This window comes from Bidens hawaiensis, unplaced genomic scaffold (genome assembly GCF_021521415.1).
Source record: "Bidens hawaiensis isolate Kalapana, Puna unplaced genomic scaffold, B.hawaiensis_p1.1 tig00058769_1, whole genome shotgun sequence".
Taxonomy (NCBI): Eukaryota; Viridiplantae; Streptophyta; class Magnoliopsida; order Asterales; family Asteraceae; genus Bidens; species Bidens hawaiensis.
Genome location: NW_027500575.1, coordinates 1 through 22,593, shown reverse-complemented (window position 1 = coordinate 22,593; position 22,593 = coordinate 1). Strand labels below are relative to the sequence as shown.

Below are 22,593 nucleotides of genomic sequence, written 5' to 3'. Positions count from 1 at the left end.
AAACGTGCATGACTTAAAAAAAACAATCCTTGCTAGACTATTTTGGGTCATCATCAATAATTATATCATGTGAGCCATAAAATATTAAAATACATCACCACGCTGCCAGTTATCGTCACCATAGTTGGTCACACACCACCAAGTGAGCTTAACGGGTTGGGCTGTAAAGCAGTATGTATACCTCATTGAGTGTCTATATGCAGTTTGGTTTTGATCAAGATACTCCTGGTGATGTTTTTAGTTACAAGGTAAGTAAGTTTGTTAAGTTTGTCGTTCCGTGAGGTTGTTTGAACCCCAGGTTTACGAAGAGGTACTATGATCAGTAGAAGAATGTGGATCGAATGGGTTTAAAAAACGAGCAAGAATCGTCAGGTGATCAAGAAGATTGTGATAAAAAAACTCTTTTTAAGTGATGCACATTAGTTGAGATCAGATAGTAGCAACAGATAAAATTTATGGTGAGACTGACTTAATTTTATTTTTCTGAAAAATGGACATGAAACGAGTGAGAAGGCCAGAAGGGTACCCGGGATATATTCTTCGGGTCTCCTTTCGTTTTATCGGCTAGCTTGGTAACACTGCCACCATCAAATCGGTTACGGGTTTCGGTTTGCTATTTCGTGTTACACTACCTAAATACCGAATACTCTTGATACTCGTGAAGGAGAGGGCAGCATGGCGATGTGGTTGGGCTTTACCACCCCAAACATCTCAAACATCAAAACGGGGATGTACGGACGGGCTTCAAATATTTACTGAGGCGGCGGTTACGATGTATAGATAATTAAAGAAAGTTGAATTATAGTAATAATTATAATAATTATTGAATTCATTTAAATTTAAATTGGAATGAACTAAATTGTCGGTTCATCATAACAAGTTTTGACTATCTTACGAAACTAATTAACAATTGTCATTATTAGCCTTAAAACACATGCTTTCTATAGACCATTTAAATACCGACTTATCCTCTTTTTCGAGCACACCCCAATAGACATATGCTTCCCTTCACCCAACCGTTTTCTATTTCGTATTTAGCCCCCCCCCCCCCCCCCCCGCAGCCACTATTCAAATCATGTATCAGTCAAGGTATTTTAAACCTTCCATTTACTTGTCTCTTTATTATGAATCAAAACCCTAAGTTTATTTTATTTCCAATAGTATGACACGAAAAAAAAAATCAAATTTTGGTTATTGAGTTTAGGATCAGTTATAGGGTTTGAATGAAGATGAGGACTTGTTTCTTTTATTTTGTATCAATATTATTTCCAAATTCTAAACCACTTTTCTTTTTTATTAACTATTTATGAAATACAATATTTATACGTAATACGATTTGATTTTACTCATAGTTATATTAATAATATAAATAATCATTCATTTAAAATATGATTACTTTGAAACTGACATATTTTATCATTAGCATTTTGCAAGGGATGTGTTTATGAGATATATGCATTTCGTGTTGAACGATTTAGAAACAAATTTTACTACTCTATATATGGTTTTTCTTATCAACGCGTTAAAAAAAAGTCCGTTTGAGGATATCATATGTTTTATCAAATTGAGTTGGTTAACATATATGGTTCTAAATATTTATTAACTTGACATTAACCAAAACAAAATGTTTATCACTATATATAAATCGTTTTATCATTCTTTTGCATAAATACATGCATTTTCTTCAACTATTTACATAAAACAAAAAACCCCAAAACAATCTCAGTTCGTTATAAAATACCTAGAATCTCTATTAGACAGTTTTCCCGTATTCATTAAACTCATTATACATTATACATATATTCGTGTTAGGATAATCCGTGTACATGATTCTAAATGTCTTTATTCATCTAGCTCGCCTATGACTTAACCATTACCGCACTAAGTCAAGTTGAGTTTTCCTAAGCCCTTTTTATTTTTTTTTTACATATTTTGAGGTGTAGCATGTATGCCTATTATCGAGTCCACGTTCATTTCATTTTTATCTCATTATTACAATGATGCATAATTATGTTGTTGCGTTTTATTTCGTTGTATATGTTTATAATGCATGCCACATGCTCAAATTACATGCTATGTGTTTATAGTTTTAATGGTGGTGGTTGCTCATACTCGATGTGTCCATTCTCAATAGTGAACACACACCCGCTCGATCTCAATAACGAACCCACACGTCCATTCTCAATAATGGAAAATCTTATTTGTTACATACTCACGTACTTATTTTTATTCATTCAATGAATTGTGAATTACATCTCTCCACAATACTACATATTATAAACTTATGATTACTCACCAAAACTTTTATTGACAATTTATTTTCATACATGCTACAGGTTTTTACGAGTTATATTCTGCAAGACTTGAAGATACTTAGTAGACCTTTAGGACATATTGAATTAATGATTTGAGTGTGTTATTTATTACTTGTCCTTTTATTTCAACCCACTTAATGTTTACACATGGTAAACTGTATGTCATGTTATGAATAGCCAAGAGTACATATTGACTTCAAATACTATTTTAAATAAAGAATGTAAGGTTACAAACACAACAACAAATTTTCTTTACAAGGAAATATTTGGAAGCTTAAGAAGTCTTTTTAATAATGTTTCTTCGTATTAATTTTTAAATTTAATTTCATTATTTGTAACTTTATGTATGTAAATAGTATATTTTATTTGCTCATTTCAAGCAATATTTTACTTTTAACGGTTGTCTGATAATCTAATTAGGGGTGCTCTTCGGGTTTTGGGTTTTTCTGGTCGGGTTCTTCGGGTTTCAAATTTTAAATCTTGACCCGAAACCCAAACCGAATCTCTCACGGGTTTTTCGGGTTCGGGTTTTTCGGGTTAGGTTAATCCGGTTTCGAGTATCCTAGATTCAAAACAAAAAACAAAAGAATAAAAATAAAAACTACAATGCTCAAACTAAAATAACATAATGTTCTTTGCTCGTAACTTAAATAATCAAATAATAAACCAACATAACTTGATAAAACAATTCAAACGAAGAGTGAAACTAACTCGAACCATAATCGTCTTTAATCAGGTGTGATTTGGTTGCTCAATTACGGTTACTATTAGTAATAAACAAAAAAATAAATTAGCAATAAACAATCGATCCATAATAGTTGGAATGACAGCAATTGATTAAAACTAGATTTTGATAACTTTAATGGCTAAGATTAAGCCTATTATACCTAAAAATGTATTTAACTTCAAAACTAAAAGTTTATTTGGGTTTTTCGGCTTGACCCGAAAATTATAAATCAAACATGAGAATCAACCCGAATTACTTCGGTTCGGGTTCGGGTTAGCCTATTATCGGGTTCGAGTTTTCGGTTCGGGTTAGTTGGGGTTCGGGTACAGGTTTTATCGGGTTGGGTTTCGGGTTTCAGGTAAAGTGACAGCCCTAAATCTAATTTTATACACCTACGAATACATTATTAATCTACTAAAAAACAAAATTCAAATCCTAAGAATATTTTTCTCACAACTCTCCATTCCTTCCATTTAATTTAATTGAATATTAATATATATGTGTATGTGTGTATATATGTAAATTTATCTATTCATATTAATAATTTTTTTTATATATCTTCAAATAAATAAACATATATGTTTACTTGACAATTTTACTAATTTCCACCCGTATAGTATACGGGTTAATAACCTATTAATATAATATGGTAACGAGCTCAAAATCACAACGATGCTTTAAGGTGAAGAGCTTTGAAGTCCCCTACCGCCTACATGGCGGTGACGTAGAGAGCTTTAAAACCCCTCTATAACGCATAATCTTTAGGATGTTTTTAGTTGTGTAAGTGTATGGGCTCAAAAAGTTTGATATAAACTTCATTTTAAAATGTTTGTTTTACATAATTTGTTGCAATTGAAATATGAATTTCAAAAATAGACATGAATGGAACTTAAATGCATTGCCTAAAATTCAGGATTCAACATTTATTCAAGATTGTGAATACATTTAAGCAAAATAATTAAAATCTTCAAACGTATACTTGTCGTGGTTGTCACGTAAATCACCTCCACCACCCTGTCATTGTTATTGCCATTAGCGTTTGCACCACCCTGTCGTTGCAACACCTCCCTCCTGCCAGTGTCATCCATCGTATAGCTACGGCCACCACGACGACCCCATCTACCCTATCATTGACACTACCTCGCCCCTATGTAGTTACAAAATTCACAATATCTTAACATATAATAAAATGACCTAAAAATCTTAGTTTAAAATTTAAATAAAACCTTTTACATTTAATTTTCAAAATAATGAATTTTCTTTACCGAACCAAATCATTTGCAAAAATTTAATGAATAGGTATATTAAATCAAAAGTAGGATATAATTAAAGTGATATATAAATCAATGTTTTTTAAAATTAGAAAAAAATTTATATACTTTTCTTTACGTTTTCTGTTAACTTTTGTAGGATATTATTAAAGTGATATATAAATCAATGTTTTTTAAAATTAGAACAAAATTTACATACTTTTCTTTATGTTTTCTGTTAACTTTTGTAGGATATAATTAAAGTGATATATAAATCAATGTTTATTAAAATTAGAAAAAAAATTACATACTTTTCTTTATGTTTTCTGTTAATTTTTTTTTAAATTAAAAACAAATACAACGTGCAAGTTTTTAGCACACTGTTACACTATAATGTAGTATAGTGGTAGGAATCATGGATTTCTATGAAGACTCATTTCAATCTTCACAAACAACATTGGGAGGGGGGCATGGGTGGCTCAATGAATGAAGACTTGAATCTTTGTGATCTCCGGATTGATCTTAAGAGCGTCCAGGTTTTACAACCAGTAGGTCTTCGGGCAGCGAGTTTTCTCGAAACTGGAAATAACTTGGAGGCGCTTGAGAGCTCCATACGACTGGGTTGGGCCATCTGTCGGTGGTATTTTGCTATTGGCTCACCCGTTCGATATACCTAAACAATTCCCTATTTATTGACTGTTAAAAAAATACACTAAAATTAAAACAAAAAAATAATAATAAAAGAGAATCACCTCTTTTGGATCTCAGCGCGCCACCAAGCCCCATGAGTTGGTGTGTGTCACACTGAAGACCGAAGGGTGAGGAAGACCTCCAATAATACAAAGGACGTTAATCCAAGTGCGCCCAAGGTAGGTGATGATAGTTTTTCTTATAATATTACTAGTTTTAGAACTCGTATGTTGCACGAGAAGCCTAAAAAAATACAATTAAACTATAAATATTAAATGATTAAATTAAAAAAAATAATTTTATCAAATAAAATAGTTTAATAAGTTGAAATCATATTTTCTAATAGAATAACGAATACGTGGTGCAATTTAACGCAATTTCTTCATAATCACGAAAAAGATGCATCTAGTAATTTTATAAGTTATAATTATGTTTGTTAATGGAATACAAATTCTAACAAAAGATAATAAAATGTTTCATTATAAATGACATAAAAAGAGAGCATCATATATAAAACTAGTATGACTAAAACAAGCTTTTGTATTAAATATTTGAAAGAGATAGATGAGATTTCCATGGATCCATGGGGGTTGAATGAATACGTGAAAATAATATTGCTATTATACATTATTTCTTCTTGTTTTTATTTTTTTAAACTTATAAATACCATTCATTAATTTTATATTCATCGCCTACACTAAAAAGTGTTTATTAATTGAATTAATAAATGAAAAGACAGATATGATTTCATTAAAGATATAAATTATTTTTATTACACAGATATAAATACCTATATATTTTAATCTATATAATTTAATTAACTAATTATTTAATTTAATGAATGGTGGATTAATATGATAGGTAATATTTTATCTTTATTAGAGCAGGTAGATTATGATTATTATGATTATTATTACGCCGATTTCACCATCTTAATTCATTCGTCTTCTCTGATCATACCTCAGGTTGGACTAGTCTTCTCTCTCACTCTCACTCTCTCTATATTATTATTATTATTATTATTATTATTATTATTATTATTGCGCGTTAATTTTGTAGATCGATTAATTCAGTAACCTCGTACCACCTGTTTTACTCCTTCCGATTAATTTGTTCGCCAGTAATTTTAAGCGAAATTGAACGAATCGAATCGAAATGAACAACACTGAATCTGTTTTCTCACCGGTTATGTATAGTTAGGGTTTACACGTTATCTAATGAATATATGAAATTAGGTTATTGACCTGCAGCAATTAATTACAATTTCATTTTATAAACTCCGTGTCATTATGATTTTGTAAAAAATAATTTCATGAGTTAGAAGTAGAAGTTAATCACTCTTCATGAGCTCTTTTGACTGCTTATATTATCACTGTATACTACTATAGTCACTTGCAGTTAAATACACAGTTCTGTTCCATCTAGGCCAATTCATACCCTATAATGATTATTATTATATGCAATGTTGTAGGAATCGCCTCGCATTAATTCGGGCGGTGGGGTACCTTCCTTGGATTAATTATATTGGAATTTTATATGTAAATTTTCCAATATAAAAAAAATGTTCAATATTTGACCCATTTTTTTTAATCAATTTTGACCGAAATTTAACCAATTCCCATTATTCCACTAATTTAGATCGATTTTTTACTGATTTTGAGACTGCCGATTAATGGGATTGGAATTTTATATGTAATTTTTCATACACACTCACACACACAAATTATATAGTTTTTCAATTTTGACCCATTGTTACTGATTTTGACAAGTTTTGATCAATTTTTGACCTATTTTGAGCGATTTTGAGACTACCGATTAACTGGAGGGATTTGGGGAAATCCCATCGGCCGATCATCGATTTGGGATAAAGCATGGATTTATCGGCGCCTAGGCGAGATTTTTACAACTCTGTATAAATGTGATATAAGTTCGTATAAGAATCTTGTGATGATGCACACATGTTAGGATCTGCTTTATATTGTTCTAGTCATAGTTATTAAAAGCATGCTTTTTATTAACGATGATGAAGATGCTTTTTGTTTTAATGATGATGCAACTTGGTGTATATTTTTTTAATAAAAATTCTTATCAACATATACATGACACCAAGTTTTAATGATGATGCAAGTTCGTAGTATATTAGTTTGTTGTTTATTTTATTTAGTTTGTTGTTGATTGTTAGATGCATGTTGTTTTAATGATGATTCAACATGTTAATTATATTAATTTAGTTCACTTCTGTGTGATGGTTCCTTGTTTTGTTTTGTTTTTCATTGAGGAACAGCACAATGGTTTCCATTACAATTGTTTATTTTGAAATTATTTTATTTCAGTGCGTTTTTTTAGACTTAAGCTTTTTTTTGTGCCTAACGCATTTGATAACTATGGTTCTAGGTAGTGGCACTAATTTCTTGAATGTTTAGGAACTTAAAAGAGGCTAAAACCATGAGTGAGAACATACACCACAATCAACATGAAGTTGAACATGCAGATGATATTATTGATGGTATCAGCAGTCTACCTGATGGTGTTCTTCATCACATGCTATCCCTTCTGCCCACCAAAGACGTTGTAAGGACCTCTGCAGTATCCAAAAGATGGAAGAATTTGTGGGCTTCAGTTCCCAATCTTGATTTTGATGATACTCTATTATATGCAAGTGAGGTGGATCATATACATTCACCCGAGTCAACTTCCTTCATGAACTTTGTAGAAAGAATCCTCCGGTTACGCGACACATCAAAAATCGAAAAGTTTCGTTTATCATGTCGTGTTTGCTTTAACTCATCGCGAATAAGTTCATGGATTTCTAGTGCAATTATGTACAATGTTCGTGAGCTTGATCTTTGCATCTTTGCAGATGACTCATCTGTAATTCCTCAATCTTTATTTGATTGCAAATCATTGGTTATCCTGAAAATCGAAATGGACTGTGTACTTGTATTCCCGCCTCGTGTTTCTTTCCCGTGTCTAAAAACCTTGCATCTATCTCTAGTTACTTTCCCGGATGATGATTCTACAGGAAAGTTTTTCACAAGCTGTCTGGTTCTAGAAGACCTGGTTTTATTGGATTGTGATTGTATAAACTTGAGGAGTCTTACAGTTTCTAGTTTGACCTTGAAAAGGTTGACCATCGATGACATCCTGGTTTATGAACCTAATGGCTGTAAGATCAAGATTGATGCCAAAAATCTCAAATATTTGAAGTACACTGGATACTTACCAAATGAGATTTCATTAAGTAATGCACCATCACTAGCTGAAGCAAGCATTCACATTCCTATTCTAAACGGGAGACAAAAAGAAGTTGCATGTCGTGCTGTTGATCTACTTAAAGGGCTGCAAAATGTTGTGTTTTTGCGGGTGTCTAACTGCACTATGGAGGTAAATACTAATTAGTAATTAGCAAGCTAGTGTATGAATATAATGAATACAGTAGAACTAGTGTATATTGATCATTTAGTGACTGTTTTCTTTGCTATGCAAAGTGTCTTATATTTGCAGGTAGCATGTTGGCTCGTTTTCCTGTATTTCCAAAGTTGACCCATCTGGTTTTGACTATGGAAATTGGGGATTACACTTTTGGAGCTTTTATGGATTTGTTTAACTTCTGTCCAACTCTACAGTCAATTAATCTCTCTGAGGTAAAGTACTCTATGACCAAAACACGTCATCTAGAGATAAGGGCTGTTCGGGCTGGTTGGATATCTTGTTAAAATGTTTTTGGGTTAAAACCAAACCGGTTAGGTTTATTTTATTTTATTATTATTTTTTATCTGCAAGCATTTTATTGTCCTTTTTTTTCAAGAAAAGATAATTTATTCAAGATAGTACTCAAACCAAACCCAAAACTGAAAATTTATTTTTTGAAAATTGTCAGGTTTTGATTTTTTCATTTGGGCTTGAAATATTTGGGCCTAGAAAAAAAAGAGATGACCCGGAACAATGAATTTTAGCTAAAATTTTGTGATTTACACCATTTATTAGTTTTTTTATAAATGACTGAAAATCAGGTTTTTCGGATCAAATTGGTTCAGATTTTTTGGTTTTTGGCTGATAGCAAAATCGAAACAAAAGACAAACCGAAAATCGTTTTTTGAAAAAAACATAAAACCAAATTGTCGGTTTTTATATTGAGTTCGGTTATTTCAGTTTCTTGCGCACCCACAGGTTTATCACCTCCATTCTAGTTACACTAATATCAATTCTGAATTTCTAGTCACAATTATATACAATTCAATATTTCATTTCCTGTCTCTTTTACCGGATACAGCAATTTATAAGGTCATGCTTGTAAAAATATCAGGTAGATTATAGATTATAATATTAATGTAAGGTTTTCTAAAATACTGTACAGGGATTTGATCAATGCATAGAGCTTGGTGAATATGATTCGGTCTGGTCACCAGTACCAATATGCATATCGCGTCACCTCAAGACTTTGACTTTCAAGAACTTTCATGCTAATGATTCAGAAATATGTTTCCTTAAATGCATTTTGAAGTACGCGCTTGTTTTGGAGAAGATGGATATCTGGTGGTGTACAGCCAGGTCGCGGGATCTAAAGAAGGAGAGAGATGTCATGAAGGAGCTCAAAATGATCAAAAGGTGTTCTACAGCTTGTCTCATTACTTTCCCTTGAATTTTAATGCATTTATTTTGTGTTTTTACTATACTTTTTCTGGTGTTTTTTGTTGGGCTAAGAGGTTAGTTTCGAACCATTGTTAATGCTTTTGCTGGTGCAGCATAAGTACAAAATAAAGACTGGGTTTCAACCTCATCGTTAGATTCTGTTTTTATCTTGATATTTTGTTTTTTGTATCAATGCTTTAGTTTACAAAAACAAAAAAATTGAATTAGTTTTGTTTAAGGCGTGAAATCACACTAGAAGACGATTGAAGTTTAATTACTTTTGTTTAACTGGTTAAAGGCTAGAAAAAATCACTTTGGGATAGTACTGAGTTGTTTTTATGGTATGTATAGGGTTGAAAGACATGTAAATGACTCAAATTTAGGTTTAAAAACTTATTGTTGAACCCAAACTTTGAGGCTTCTTGAGATAACAATCGTAGGGTCATGTAACAGATCCGACATGCTCAGTCAGAAACGGGTCAGTTTGGGACCAGATTAATAGGAGCAGATATTTTCTGCTATGAATTCTTTCAGACGGTTGACTGATTTCTATCTGAAAAATAACTTATTACGTAATTTACATTACATTGTTTTGTATGAAGACTAGTGAATGTATCAGCTCCCAAGAAAAGAAATAAAATCCAAAAAGCAGTATTAATATGAAAAACAAGCATAATAATAATATATGTGTGCGTGTGCGTGTGCGTCTGAATTACTTGCATTCAAGTGGATCTATGCGCCTTTTGCCCCTTCATCTTATTAACTCTTACCACGACTGCAACGTATATCTTGTCCATGGTTTCCACTGCAAACTTGAAAAGCTTATGTCTCCACTGCTTCTTCAACACCAAAACTATGATAACAGCCCAAAACCCTGCTGCAAAACCAAACGTTATATCCATGTATAACCATACCTTGTTGGCCTCCAAAGCAGCCTCATGTTTGTTCATGGCAATTGCGGTCGGGTCTTCATAATTGGAGCAATTCTTTGGCAATGGAGCTCCACAAAGACCTTTGTTCCCACTATATATTGATGGATCGATGAGGGTTTGCAATTGATTTCCTGTTGGAATTTGGCCCGACAAGTTGTTGTTTGACAAATTCAAATGGCTTAAAAAAGTCAAAGCTGTAATGCTTTGAGGAATGGGCCCACCTAAGTTGTTTCCTGAGAAATCGAGAGAATTTAACGCTGTCATGTTTCCAATGTTGTCTGGAATGCCTCCGCTAAGATGATTATTGGACAAATTGAGACCTACCAACGTAGAAAGTGCAGTTAACTCTACAGGTATTTCTCCGACAAGGTTATTGCTTGAAAGGTCCATGTTAGTGAGAATTGACCATGTCTCTGTATAATCAAGAGAAATTCCTTTCATTACCTGGGTTAAATCCTCCTCGAAACCATTATCAAAGCTGATAACAACATGGTTGTTAATCATGCCATTCAATTTTCCTAGACAATGGGGGATTGAACCTGTTAAGTTGTTGTGTGCAACATCCAATACTTGAAGGCCTGAATTTTTGCATAGAGATCGCGGAATTTCACCGCTGAAGTTATTGTTGTGTAACCTGAAAACCAACAATGATTTAAGTTCTTCTCCGATCCATTCCGGTATTTTTCCACAAAATGCATTATCACCCAAATCTAAGACTAGTAACCGCCTTAAATTCCAAAATTCTACAGGAAGCTCACCAGAAAAGTTATTATCACTAAAGTTTAACCATTCCAATGAAATGTGCCCTATAAAACTTGAAATGACACCACTTAACCCATTTGAGTTCAATTTCATGAAAGCTAGATTTTGCAGATTCTGAAAACATTTGGGAATTTTCCCGATTAACCTGTTTCTGGAAAGATCAAGATATTCTAAATATGTCATTGTGCACAAGGACCTTGGAATAGACTCATTGAAATTGTTATTTTGGAGAAATAATATTTGTATATAAAAGTCCCCACCATCATTACCAATGTAAGGTCTCCCGCTAGGAAGGTTGGTTAAAGGTCCGCTGAGGTTATTGTGGGCTAGATTTAAGACAGGGATGATGGGCATCATTCCCAACCATGTGGGTAGAGGTCCTGAAATGGTTGTATTAGACAAGCCTAAATCATGAAGGTTCCTCTGATTTCGAAGCCACCATGGAAATCCGTTTTCAATTTTGCAAGCACTAAGATCAACTGTAATTAATTGGAACGGAGGCATCCATTCGCGTGAGACATTGAATGTTAACTTACTGTTAGAAGCTACTGCAAAGTACTTCAGCATAGAAAAGTTAGCCAAATGCGATTCAGAAACTACTCCTTCCAAAGAATTATGAGAGAGATCAAGATAACGGAGTTTAAAGAGTTTTCCAAATGAAACTGGAATAGTCCCACTTAAATGATTATTATATAGATACAAAGTTGTTAAAGCAGCTAATTTTCCAAAGGATTCCGGAATGGAACCTGTTAACTTGTTGTCTGATAGATCTAGTATTTGCAACAATCTTAAATTTGCTAGAGATTCCGGAATTGAACAGCTAAAGTTATTAGAGGAAAGGTAAAGTTCAGTAAGTTTTCCAGGGAATGTTGGGATGGGTCATGTTAACGCGTTACCAGATAGATCTAAGTGTTGTATGTTAGAAAGGAATTGTAAGGATGTCATGTTTTGGAAAAAGGGAGGAAGTTGACCTTTGAAAGAATTTTCACTAAGATCCAGATGTTTGATGTTAGAAAGTGATGTGCTCGAATTACGAAGAGGACCAAGGTCGACATTGGATAAACCACAATTTGACAAGCTTAACTCTTTTAACCAAGGAATCACGCAAAACACCATGTAAAGGTTTTTTGCCCCACCAAGATTCGCATAACTTAAGTCCAGATGCTCGAGTGAGGAAAGGCCAGAAATCCAAGTCATATCATGTGCGATCAGTTCTTGGTTTGAACTGAGATCAAGAATCTTTAAATCAGAAAGGTTTCCCAAGTGACGAGGAATAATACCAGAAAGATATGCATTGGAGAGGTTGAGGTAAGTCAACTGTTTCAAGGATCCAATAAACTCAGGGATCGCGCATCCTTGAAAATCATTCAAACTCAAGTCCAAGTATTTTAGACGCCTCAACTCTCCTAAAGAAGTGCTCAAGTTGTTGCTAAATATGTATACATATCTATCACCATAACGATAACCTCTAAGATGAAGACTTTCAACGTGTCCGGTGGCACCATCACACGTTACTCTTTCCCATTGGCAGCAATGATTACCAACCCATGATGACATATGAGAGGCACCTTCGACATTGTGTTTCAACTTGAGAAGAGCTAGTCGCTCATGTTCAAAGCAAGCCACCGTGGTATTTCGAGCACCCAAACATGTACTTGTGGTCGCAACCAAAAAAATAGTTACAAAAACATGGAACTCCCAACCCCAATGATTCCCCATTATTCAACAGCACAACTCAGTGAAATATAAAGATGGATTCTTATAACGAAGTAGCGGGTTCTTGAGATGAACAAAACTAGTTCGTTTGTAGATCCAGAAAACGAATAGAAACTTAATTATTGGCATGGAAGTCAATGCATCAACTTCTAGCCACAACCACACAGTCTTTGCGTCCTGCTCGGTTTTAACTTCTTTTTTCCTTCACACAAAAACTTTGAAAAATTCAACAAGTCCCATGGAAATTTCCATTTATAAAAAGATATGAATTGATAAAAGAATCTAATGCTTTTCATGCAAGCACTAATATTTTTTGAAACAATTGCAGTTTAAAACATATCAAATATATTTAAAATTTCTTGCATACTATTTAAAAAAATGTTTTGTAAAAACATGAACATTTTCCCTAAAATTTAAGAATGTTATTTATTAATTTGATTTAGATGTGTAAACTGCTCGTAAAACTAACTCTAGATATATAATGTATACTAGCTTTTATACTCGTGTATTACACTGGATTTATCAAATGATAAACATAAATAAGGTTCGTTATTTGAAAAAAAGGAACAAGATTAAAGGTCAAAACATAAATGAAATAAAAAAGGTCCATTATTTTAATTATGATTATCAAAATACTTCTTATGGTTGAAATTGTGTGTAGCTTAGCATACCATATAATAAATCTAAAGGCTTCCTTGACGATGATGCAGGGCCGGCCATAAGGTGTGGCCGGGTAGTTGACGGCCACAGGCCCGACAACCGCTAGACCCGAATTTTTTTTTATTTAAAAAAGTTATATGTATTTTTATTAAAACCATATGTATATTTAGTGTTTAAACTTAATTACATAACCACTAGCTTGGTCTAGTGGCAAAGCGGTATTACTCCCAATCCAAAGCTTATTGGTTCTATTCTCATTTGAGGCATATTTGATTTTATTTTTATACAAAAGTTTTTTACAGAACCCAACCAAGTAAACCCATATAAAAATTAAATTGTTTAAACAAAAAAAAAATCTTTTTTTACTTCAGACACAAGAAAATTTTCGCCCCAATTTTTTCTTTTTTTACTTTCTAGGAGCCAGCCCTGTGATGATGAAACGAAGCTACTACAAATATTGAAGGTCCTTTACATGCCTTTGAGACATTTTTTCTCCCCAAATTGTATACCGTGTGAATAAACATATAAAATAAAATTATAGTATTGATATGTAATAATAAGTAATTTAAAGATGTGTATATATTAAATTAGTTTTGACATAAACCAAAGTCATCATTATTTAAAATGACTCATACATATTCGATGATTATTTCTAGATCAAATCAGAACAAAGCATGTGATGCACTTGTAGTCCTAAATGTGAGGCACGATTTGGTAATAGGATGGCATGTCTGGTAGGTGTCTTCACATTAAATGCGACACGTGATACAAATATTGTATTTCAAAGAAGCATTTCAAATTTGTAAATCATCATTCTAAGGTCTCATTTAACATGTAAATTAATGTATTGTACAAAGTAAACTACATATGAGTTATAAATTTTTCATGTTTCACGACTTATGAAATGTATCTTTTTCATGTTTTACTATGTGCACTACTCATGATGAAAAATATGAAGTTAATGTAATTTCTCGTGTAACAATATTAAAAAGATGATGATCAATGTGCATTTAGACAATAATCTAGAGCAAAATGTCATTGTCATCCCTATTGACAAAAAACAATCTCAACTTCATTCGTTATTCTTGTTTAGATTTAACATATTTTCAACCTTAATCATCGTTTTAAGAAAAATTGTTCGGCCGGTCCAACCTTTTGAACCGGTAGCATGTCCGGTTCGTTGTCCGATCCGGTTTTGAAAACATGACTCCAACCGAATCAGAAATCAAAATTTTTATTATTATTAGTTTGAACTAGAGGTGCACAAATGACGTTTTTCAAATATCCAGTTTCATGTATGAAACCGGGTTCGGGTATATGACTTTAAGTGAAAGGAAATCTTCTTTAAACCCATTCGTTCCCCTATTGACAAAAATCTTAAGTTAATGTAATTTCTCGTGTAACAATAATATAAAGAAGATGATCAATATGCACATAGACAATAATCTAGAGCAAAATGTCATTGTCATCCCTATTGACAAATAACAATCTCAACGTCATTCGCTATTTTTGTTTAGATTTAACATTTTTTCAACCTTAATTGCCGTTTTAAGAAAAAAATGTTTGGCCGGTCCAATCGGTTGAACCGTTAGCTTGTCCGGTTTGTTGTCTGATCCGGTTATAAAAATATGACTCCAACCGAACCGGGAACCGAAAAGATTTTTTATTATTATTAGTTTGAAATAGAGGTGCACAAATGAAGTTAAGTATCATCACTAATCAGGTTAACCCGAAACCCGACTTTTTTCCAAAAATAAACCCGAAACCCGACCCTATTAGTGATTCGGGTTAACCCAAATAACCCGATTAATACCTTTTGACCCAATTTAACCTAAACCGAATTTGATTATTCGGATTCGGATCGAATTAATCAGATTCGTTATTTTGAACACCCCTAAGTGCAAATGTACAAGTGCTCAACATTGATTATAATGGGCCATGACTTATTGGTAAATAAAAGGCCCATTATATATATTATTAGGTTTTCTTCTTCTTCGTTAGTAGTTGGAGAACAGTTACTTTTTTTTCATCTCAAATACTCTCCAACACTGCAGCAGTCAGCTTGACTGCTCAAGTTTGAATTCCAAGGTAAACCCATCATGTCTTATTATATTATTATATATATGGTGTTGCTGAAGCAAGCTGATTAATAAAGATTGAATTTTGATGCTTATGTAATTAATTTCATTGCCTTCGCTAATGACCCAGTTTAGGTTTCTTCTTCTTCAATTGCCTGCAACTATTTAGGTTTTAAATTGGCCTGCACCGTTTTTCTAAAACCTGTTCGGACCCAACACCAAAATGACATGTCTTGACCGACCGGCCGATTTGCCATGTATGGTTAAAGTGAATATGGAAACTGATTGTGGTTTTTTAACCATTGTTAACGCTTTTGCTGGTGAATATGGGGTTTCAATCTCATTGTTAGATTATGTTTTTATCTTGATATTATGACTAGCTTATTAAAAGATCGAGTAGTAAAGGCCTATATGAGTCGTATAGAGTTGGTTAGTACCACTAGACAAGATTGAATTTTTATGCTTATGTAATTAATTTTACTGGTTTGGTTAATGACCCGGTTTAGGTTTGCCCTTGATTTGCCTGCATCTGCTGGTATCTTAACACTTAGGTCTTTTAAGTTTTTGAATTTTTGTAAACTGTTGCAGTATTTCAAAATTATTAAATTGGGCCATAATGGTTTTTGTCAAAACCCATTCGGATCGAACTAAAATGGCCCGTTCTGACCCGAACATGTTCTAAGTTCTAACCTGTTAACCCGCCCGACTCAACCAGCCTGGGCGATTTTGGATTGTGGGTTGATCAGCATCTAAAGTCAACAATGCCAAAACAAAATGTTAAAGGCAACCTTTTGAAACGGATCATTGAGAATCAAATGCCATTGAAACTACTAGGTGTGAATTTTAAGGTCATAGCCTGAAACTTGAACCTTGAGTTTGAATATCATCAAAACTTTGAACAACTTGGATATTGGGCATTGGGTCATTCAAAACTTGAACCAATATTGACATTGAATCGTAAGAGCTTGTTAACGAAACACCTTTTATGTTGAAACTTTCATGATATGCTAGTATAATCAATATAACATTGAAAAATTCAATATTACTGGACCCGTTTTGCTACCTTACCGTAAGCAATAAAACATTTTGGTAATGTTGTGCATTATAGAATATCCTTTTTTTGATTGCCACCGTGAAAACGGTAACAAGTCATAAAGTGGTGCAATAATCATAATTAAACATCATTACGTGTCTGTTGCTCTAATATGTTTTTGAACAGGATATGGATATGGATGATCAAGTTGAAACCATCGAGGCACGCTTACAATCTTTCCTTGGTCAACTCCAGTCAGAACTTGGCGTTCTTGATAGAATTATCCACAAAAACAAGAACCAACATCGCAGAAGCTCGTATTTCCAATACTCGTTGAAGGTATTGTTGGTTATTATTGTTATTATTCATTAACCATGGTTTGTATGTTTATAATTATTTATGGTTTATTCATACGTAGGTCAGAAGAGACTTTAAGCTTCTTCAATCAACTAACTTGTTGGAACTTGTAAATTCTTCTTTTATTGTCATTAACGGGAATCGACCTAGACAAAAGGTGCATCTCTTAGAAAGGTATTTTCACTTGTAAAGTTGTAATAGTTATATTATATAAATACTGCAAAAGTTCAATCTGTTGAGTTGAAGTCGACTTTTTTTTATATTTCACAGTTTGAAGAAAAGAAAATGTGATGGTGGAAAACATAGTTTTCTGGACCGACTTCTCGGTGCTACACGTCTTCTTTCACAGGTGATTCTTACAAATCCAGACATCCGAATTTTTTCATTTACCAGGATATAACTTCGTTTCAGTTATTTATTATTATTCTTTTTATCAGATGGTGGAACCGATGCTGAAGGCAGCTATGTATCCTACATTTTACATACATGTTAATTTGTTGTTCGAAAACCGGTAGCTTTAAAAAGTATTAGTTTGGTTTGGCTAAAGTCGGGTTCTGACAAGAATGGATTCAGGTTGACATTAGTCATATTAAAAAAGAAGTGTTATTATAATATAATCTGCTTCAAATGGGAACCGCATAATTTGTTTTATTTTGAATATTTTTTATTACATTTTAGTGTGTTCGAATCCTTTACTTCGCACAGAGAGTTATCTACTTTGCTTGCTCGATCTTTTTTTATGGGATTTTCTATGACTTTGTTGGCTCTGCTCGCACGCCTTCGAGTTTTGACTCAGCAGGTAAACACTACTTCTATCATTTTGATCATTTTCTATAAATTTTAGGCCTAATTTCATAATTTTGAGCACAGATACTACTAGACGTTGTTTCTGTATTCAACATGGCGTCCGCCTTATCTCGCAAGCGACAGTCCATCAAACTTAATAAAGAAGGAATTGAGGTTTTTCACTTGTTAATATGTTAAATCATGACCATTTTATGTTGTTAAATAGTATCAACATATATTTGTAACCGTCTTTTTGTGTGATTAACTTTTCAGGTCTATAGAGAATACTATCCAACAAATGAGCAAACAAACGAGGAACTTGTTTTTTTGGAATGTGTATGGGAGACCGACAAATTCATGTTACTCGAGAAAACGATCGAACCCGAGAACACAAATCCCGAGACGGTTAATTATAATGTCATCGTATGTCAAGGGTCGTCTGCAGTAGAGTATAAACGCATTGAAACCATTCTTGGCGGTACGAATATATATTTATTATGAATACTGAAATTATGATCTGAAACTGATAATATGCCGGACATTATTCCTTTTTGTAGTTGTAGATAATAAACCGGCGGATGTAACTGTGAACAAAACCTGTGAAGAAGACCCTGCTACTATGAGGACCGATAACGTTTCTTCGATGGAGGGTTATGTTAATGATGACTGTAAGCGAGTTGAAGATGATGTGAAGGATGATTCAGGTGCTCTAGAACCTTCTGTAAAAGGCCCGGAACAGGAACATACAACATGTTCAGGTTTGTTGGTTAATCAAGACTTTCCAAAAGTTAAACAGAAGAAAGTGGCATTTATATCAGTTAAGAAACTAGAGGCTTTAAAAGGTGATGAGACAGGGGTTGTTAATAGTAAGTTAAGTGATGATAGAGTTAATGGTAAGAAAGAAGATTCATTCTTTAGTTTGCTCACTGGAGGGATCTAGAAGGATAATTTTTAACTTATGGATAATTGAGGTAGTTGTTCTAGGTAAAGAAAATCCCATACTTTTTGTCAGTAGCTTTAGAGTTTTGTGTTGGTGACCATTTACCTGTTACTTTGAAAGTGATACAAAAGACGTTCACGCAAGCGTATCTGTTTCTCCCTTGCGATTTTCAGTTCTCTTTGATGCACTATGTCCAGATCCATTTTGGGGTCCTTACGGTTTTCTCTTTATATATGAACACATACAAAGACATCTTCACTTGAGCAAGTAGCCATATAAACGCAAGTACTTTATGTGGCACGTAAGAAGATTATGTGAACGTACAACCGTCTCTTTGTTTTACGCACTCACTGATTTGGTCAACACGGACCACAAGGGGCTCCTGCAGCACTCAGCAGGTTTGTTTCTTCATTTGATTTAATTGTTTTGTAAATCATAGTTGATTTCTGTTTTAATGCCGGTTCTAGGTGTCTTAAGTTTTTACTAATTTTATAAATATTGACAAAAATCAATTTTTTGTTGGTGAAGCAAAGTGATTTAGTTAATTGGATTGGTTAATGACTTAGTTTAGGTTTCTTCTTGATTTGCCTGCAACTGGTATCTTAACAGTTAGGTTCTAGTTGTGGATTTTAAGGTTATAACCTGAAACTTGAACCTTGAGTTTGAATATCGTTAAAAAATTGAACAACTTGGATACTGGGAATTGGTTGATCGTAAAAGCATTTTATATGTTAAACTTTCATGACACACTGATATAATCAATATTACTGGATCCGTGTTGCCGTCTTATCATAATCAATAAAACATTCTGGTAATGTTGTGCGTTTACGAATATTCATGTTTATGAAGGCTGATTAATATATTTTCTTGATTGCAATTGTGAAAACAATAACAAATCATAAAGTGATGCAATAATCATAATTAAACATCATTACATGTTGTTGCTCTAATATGTATTTGAACAGGATATGGATATGGATGATCAAGTTGAAACCATCGAGGCACGCTTACAATCTTTCCTTGGTCAACTCCAGTCAGAACTTGGCGTTCTTGATAGAATTATCCACAAAAACAAGAACCAACATCGCAGAAGCTCGTATTTCCAATACTCGTTGAAGTTATTGTTGGTTATTATTGTTATTATTCATTAACCATGGTTTGTATGTTTATAATTATTTATGGTTTATTCATACGTAGGTCAGAAGAGACTTAAGCTTCTTCAATCAACTAACTTGTTGGAACTTGTAAATTCTTCTTTTATTGTCATTAACGGGAATCGACCTAGACAAAAGGTGCATATCTTAGAAAGGTATTTTCACTTGTAAAGTTGTAATAGTTATATTATATAAATACTGCAAAAGTTCAATCTGTTGAGTTGAAGTCGACTTTTTTTTTTATTTCACAGTTTGAAGAAAAGAAAATGTGACGGTGGAAAACATAGTTTTCTGGACCGACTTCTCGGTGCTGCACGTCTTCTTTCACAGGTGACTCTTACGAATCCAGACATCCGATTTTTTTCATTTACCAGGATATAACTTCGTTTCAATTATTTATTATTAATCTTTTTATCAGATGGTGGAACCGATGCTGAAGGCAGCTATGTATCCTACATTTTACATGTGAATTTTGTTGTTCCAAAACCGGTTGTTTTAAAAATGTATCAGTTTGGTTTGGCTAAAGACGGGTTCTGACAAGACTGGATTCAGGTTGACATTAGTCATATTAAAAAAGATCAGTATAATATAATCTATTTCAAATGGGAACCGCATAATTTGTTTTATGTTGAAATTTTTTATTACATTTTGTGTGTGTTCAAATCCTTTACTTCGCACAGAGAGTTATCTACTTTGCTTGCTCGATCCTTTTTTATGGGATTTTCTATGACTCTGTTGGCTCTGCTTGCACGCCTTTAAGTTTTGACTCAACAAGTAAGCATTACTTCAATATCATATATATAAATTTTTATAATTTTGTTGTAAACTATAGTTAATTCATAATTATGAAACAGATACTACTCGATGTTGTTTCAGTATTCAACATGGCCTCCTCTTTATCTCGCAAGCGACAGTCCATCAAACTTAATCAAGAAGGAATTGAGGTTTTTAACTTATTAATATGTTAAATCATGACCTTATGTTGTAAATAATAAAAATTATTAACATATTTTTGTAACCATCTTTTTGTGTGATTTAACTTTCAGGTCTATAGAGAATACTACCCAACAAATGAGCAAACAAACGTGGAACGTCTTTTTTTGGAATGTGTATGGGAGACCGACAAATTCGTGTTACTCGAGAAAACGATCGAACCTGAGAACACAAATCCCGAGACGGTAAATGATGATGTCATTGTATGCCAAAGTTCATCTACAGTTGAGTATGAGAGTATTGAAACTATTCTTGGCGGTAAGAACATATATATATTTTATGAATATTGAAATAGTCATCTAAAACTGTTAAAAAACCCGACATTATTCCTTTTTGTAGTTGTAGATAATAAACCGACGGATGTAACTGGGAACAAAACTTGTGAAGAAGGCCCTGCTACTATGAGGACCGATAACGTTTCTTCGATGGAGGGTTATGCTAATGAGTGTAAACAAGTTGAAGATGATGTGAAGGATGATTCAGGTGTTCTAGAACCTTCTGTAAAAGGCCCGGAACAGGAACATACGACATGTTCAGGTTTGTTGGCTGATCATGAGTTGCCCAAACATAAACCGAAGAAAGTGGCATTTATATCAGTGAAGAAACAAGAGGCTTCAAAAGGTGATGAGACAGGGGTTGTTAATAATAAGTTAAGTGATAAGAGTTAATGGTAAGAAAGAAGACTCATTTTTCAGTTTGCTCACTGGGGGCATCTAGTAGGATTATTTATTTATAATTTTGGACAATTGAGTGAGGTAGTTGTTTTTGGGGTTTTCTGTTTGATATATAGATTTTTTAGGTATAGCCCCATTATTTTTATCTATAGAGTTTATGTTGGTGACCATTAATCGCGTTTGTTTATCTTGCTTGCGATTTTCAGTTCTCCTATATGCACTATGTCCAAATACATTTTGCCTTTGGGGTACTTAATGTTTTCTCTTTATATATAAACACAATACAAAGACATGGTTACTTTATCAAAATAAAGTTTTTGAGACTGTACTTTATGTGATATATAAGACGGTTACGTCAATGTATTATGTATAACCGTCTCTTTGTTTTTCTCACTCGCTGATTTGGTCAACACGGAGCACTAGTGGTTATACGAATGTGACGGTTTTCTACTTACAAACCTTTTTAGTAAAATCATATAGTCATATAGCTCCTAGCTAATTTTCAAAGTTTGTTAGCATTTAGAACTTTTGGTCGGGTTCGGTTCGATTCGGATTCAAGTCGCACATAATAAGATGTTAGTATCAACTATCAAATCCTAAGCAACTCTTTAATAAATTTCATCTTTCTGAGTTTTATCTAACTTAGACAATCAACCATTTAATGATCTAAAATGCAAATAATCAACTAATCTAACATTCAAACATGAAACAATCAACTACATAACATTGATGTATATAATTACTGATCTAACATTTAAACATGAAAAGCAATCGACTAATATAAAATTCACCTAATTTATTAATCTAACATTCAAACATGATGCAATCAACAAATCTAACATTTAAATAAGCAATTAAACCATCATAATATCTGCATCCAAATAATCAAGACAT

The 22,593-nt window shown here is 33.2% G+C and overlaps 3 protein-coding genes and 1 pseudogene across 3 annotated transcripts; 3 read left to right on the top strand and 1 right to left on the bottom strand.

The window, feature by feature from the left end:
* The first annotated feature begins 6,692 nt into the window (after positions 1 to 6,692).
* LOC143602373 (F-box protein At4g22280-like) lies at positions 6,693 to 9,779 on the top strand. Its single transcript, XM_077079503.1, has 3 exons — positions 6,693 to 8,366; positions 8,471 to 8,626; positions 9,340 to 9,779. The coding sequence occupies exons 1-3, from the start codon at positions 7,398 to 7,400 to the stop codon at positions 9,622 to 9,624; spliced, it is 1,410 nt and encodes a 469-aa protein (XP_076935618.1). The 5' UTR covers positions 6,693 to 7,397; the 3' UTR covers positions 9,625 to 9,779.
* Positions 9,780 to 10,024: 245 nt separating this feature from the next.
* On the bottom strand, positions 10,025 to 13,150 carry LOC143602372 (uncharacterized; annotated as a pseudogene).
* A 3,373-nt stretch (positions 13,151 to 16,523) lies between these two features.
* On the top strand, positions 16,524 to 18,964 carry LOC143602374 (uncharacterized). Its single transcript, XM_077079504.1, has 9 exons — positions 16,524 to 16,610; positions 16,982 to 17,134; positions 17,214 to 17,326; positions 17,423 to 17,501; positions 17,590 to 17,618; positions 17,858 to 17,951; positions 18,023 to 18,112; positions 18,212 to 18,416; positions 18,496 to 18,964. The coding sequence occupies exons 1-9, from the start codon at positions 16,524 to 16,526 to the stop codon at positions 18,876 to 18,878; spliced, it is 1,233 nt and encodes a 410-aa protein (XP_076935619.1). The 3' UTR covers positions 18,879 to 18,964.
* Positions 18,965 to 20,068: 1,104 nt separating this feature from the next.
* Positions 20,069 to 22,018, top strand: LOC143602371 (uncharacterized). The gene is made up of 7 exons (XM_077079502.1): positions 20,069 to 20,187; positions 20,284 to 20,362; positions 20,451 to 20,479; positions 20,713 to 20,806; positions 20,887 to 20,976; positions 21,079 to 21,283; positions 21,365 to 22,018. Exons 5-7 carry the CDS (start codon positions 20,917 to 20,919, stop codon positions 21,691 to 21,693), a joined length of 594 nt encoding a protein of 197 aa, XP_076935617.1. The 5' UTR covers positions 20,069 to 20,187; positions 20,284 to 20,362; positions 20,451 to 20,479; positions 20,713 to 20,806; positions 20,887 to 20,916; the 3' UTR covers positions 21,694 to 22,018.
* The last annotated feature ends 575 nt before the right edge of the window (positions 22,019 to 22,593 follow it).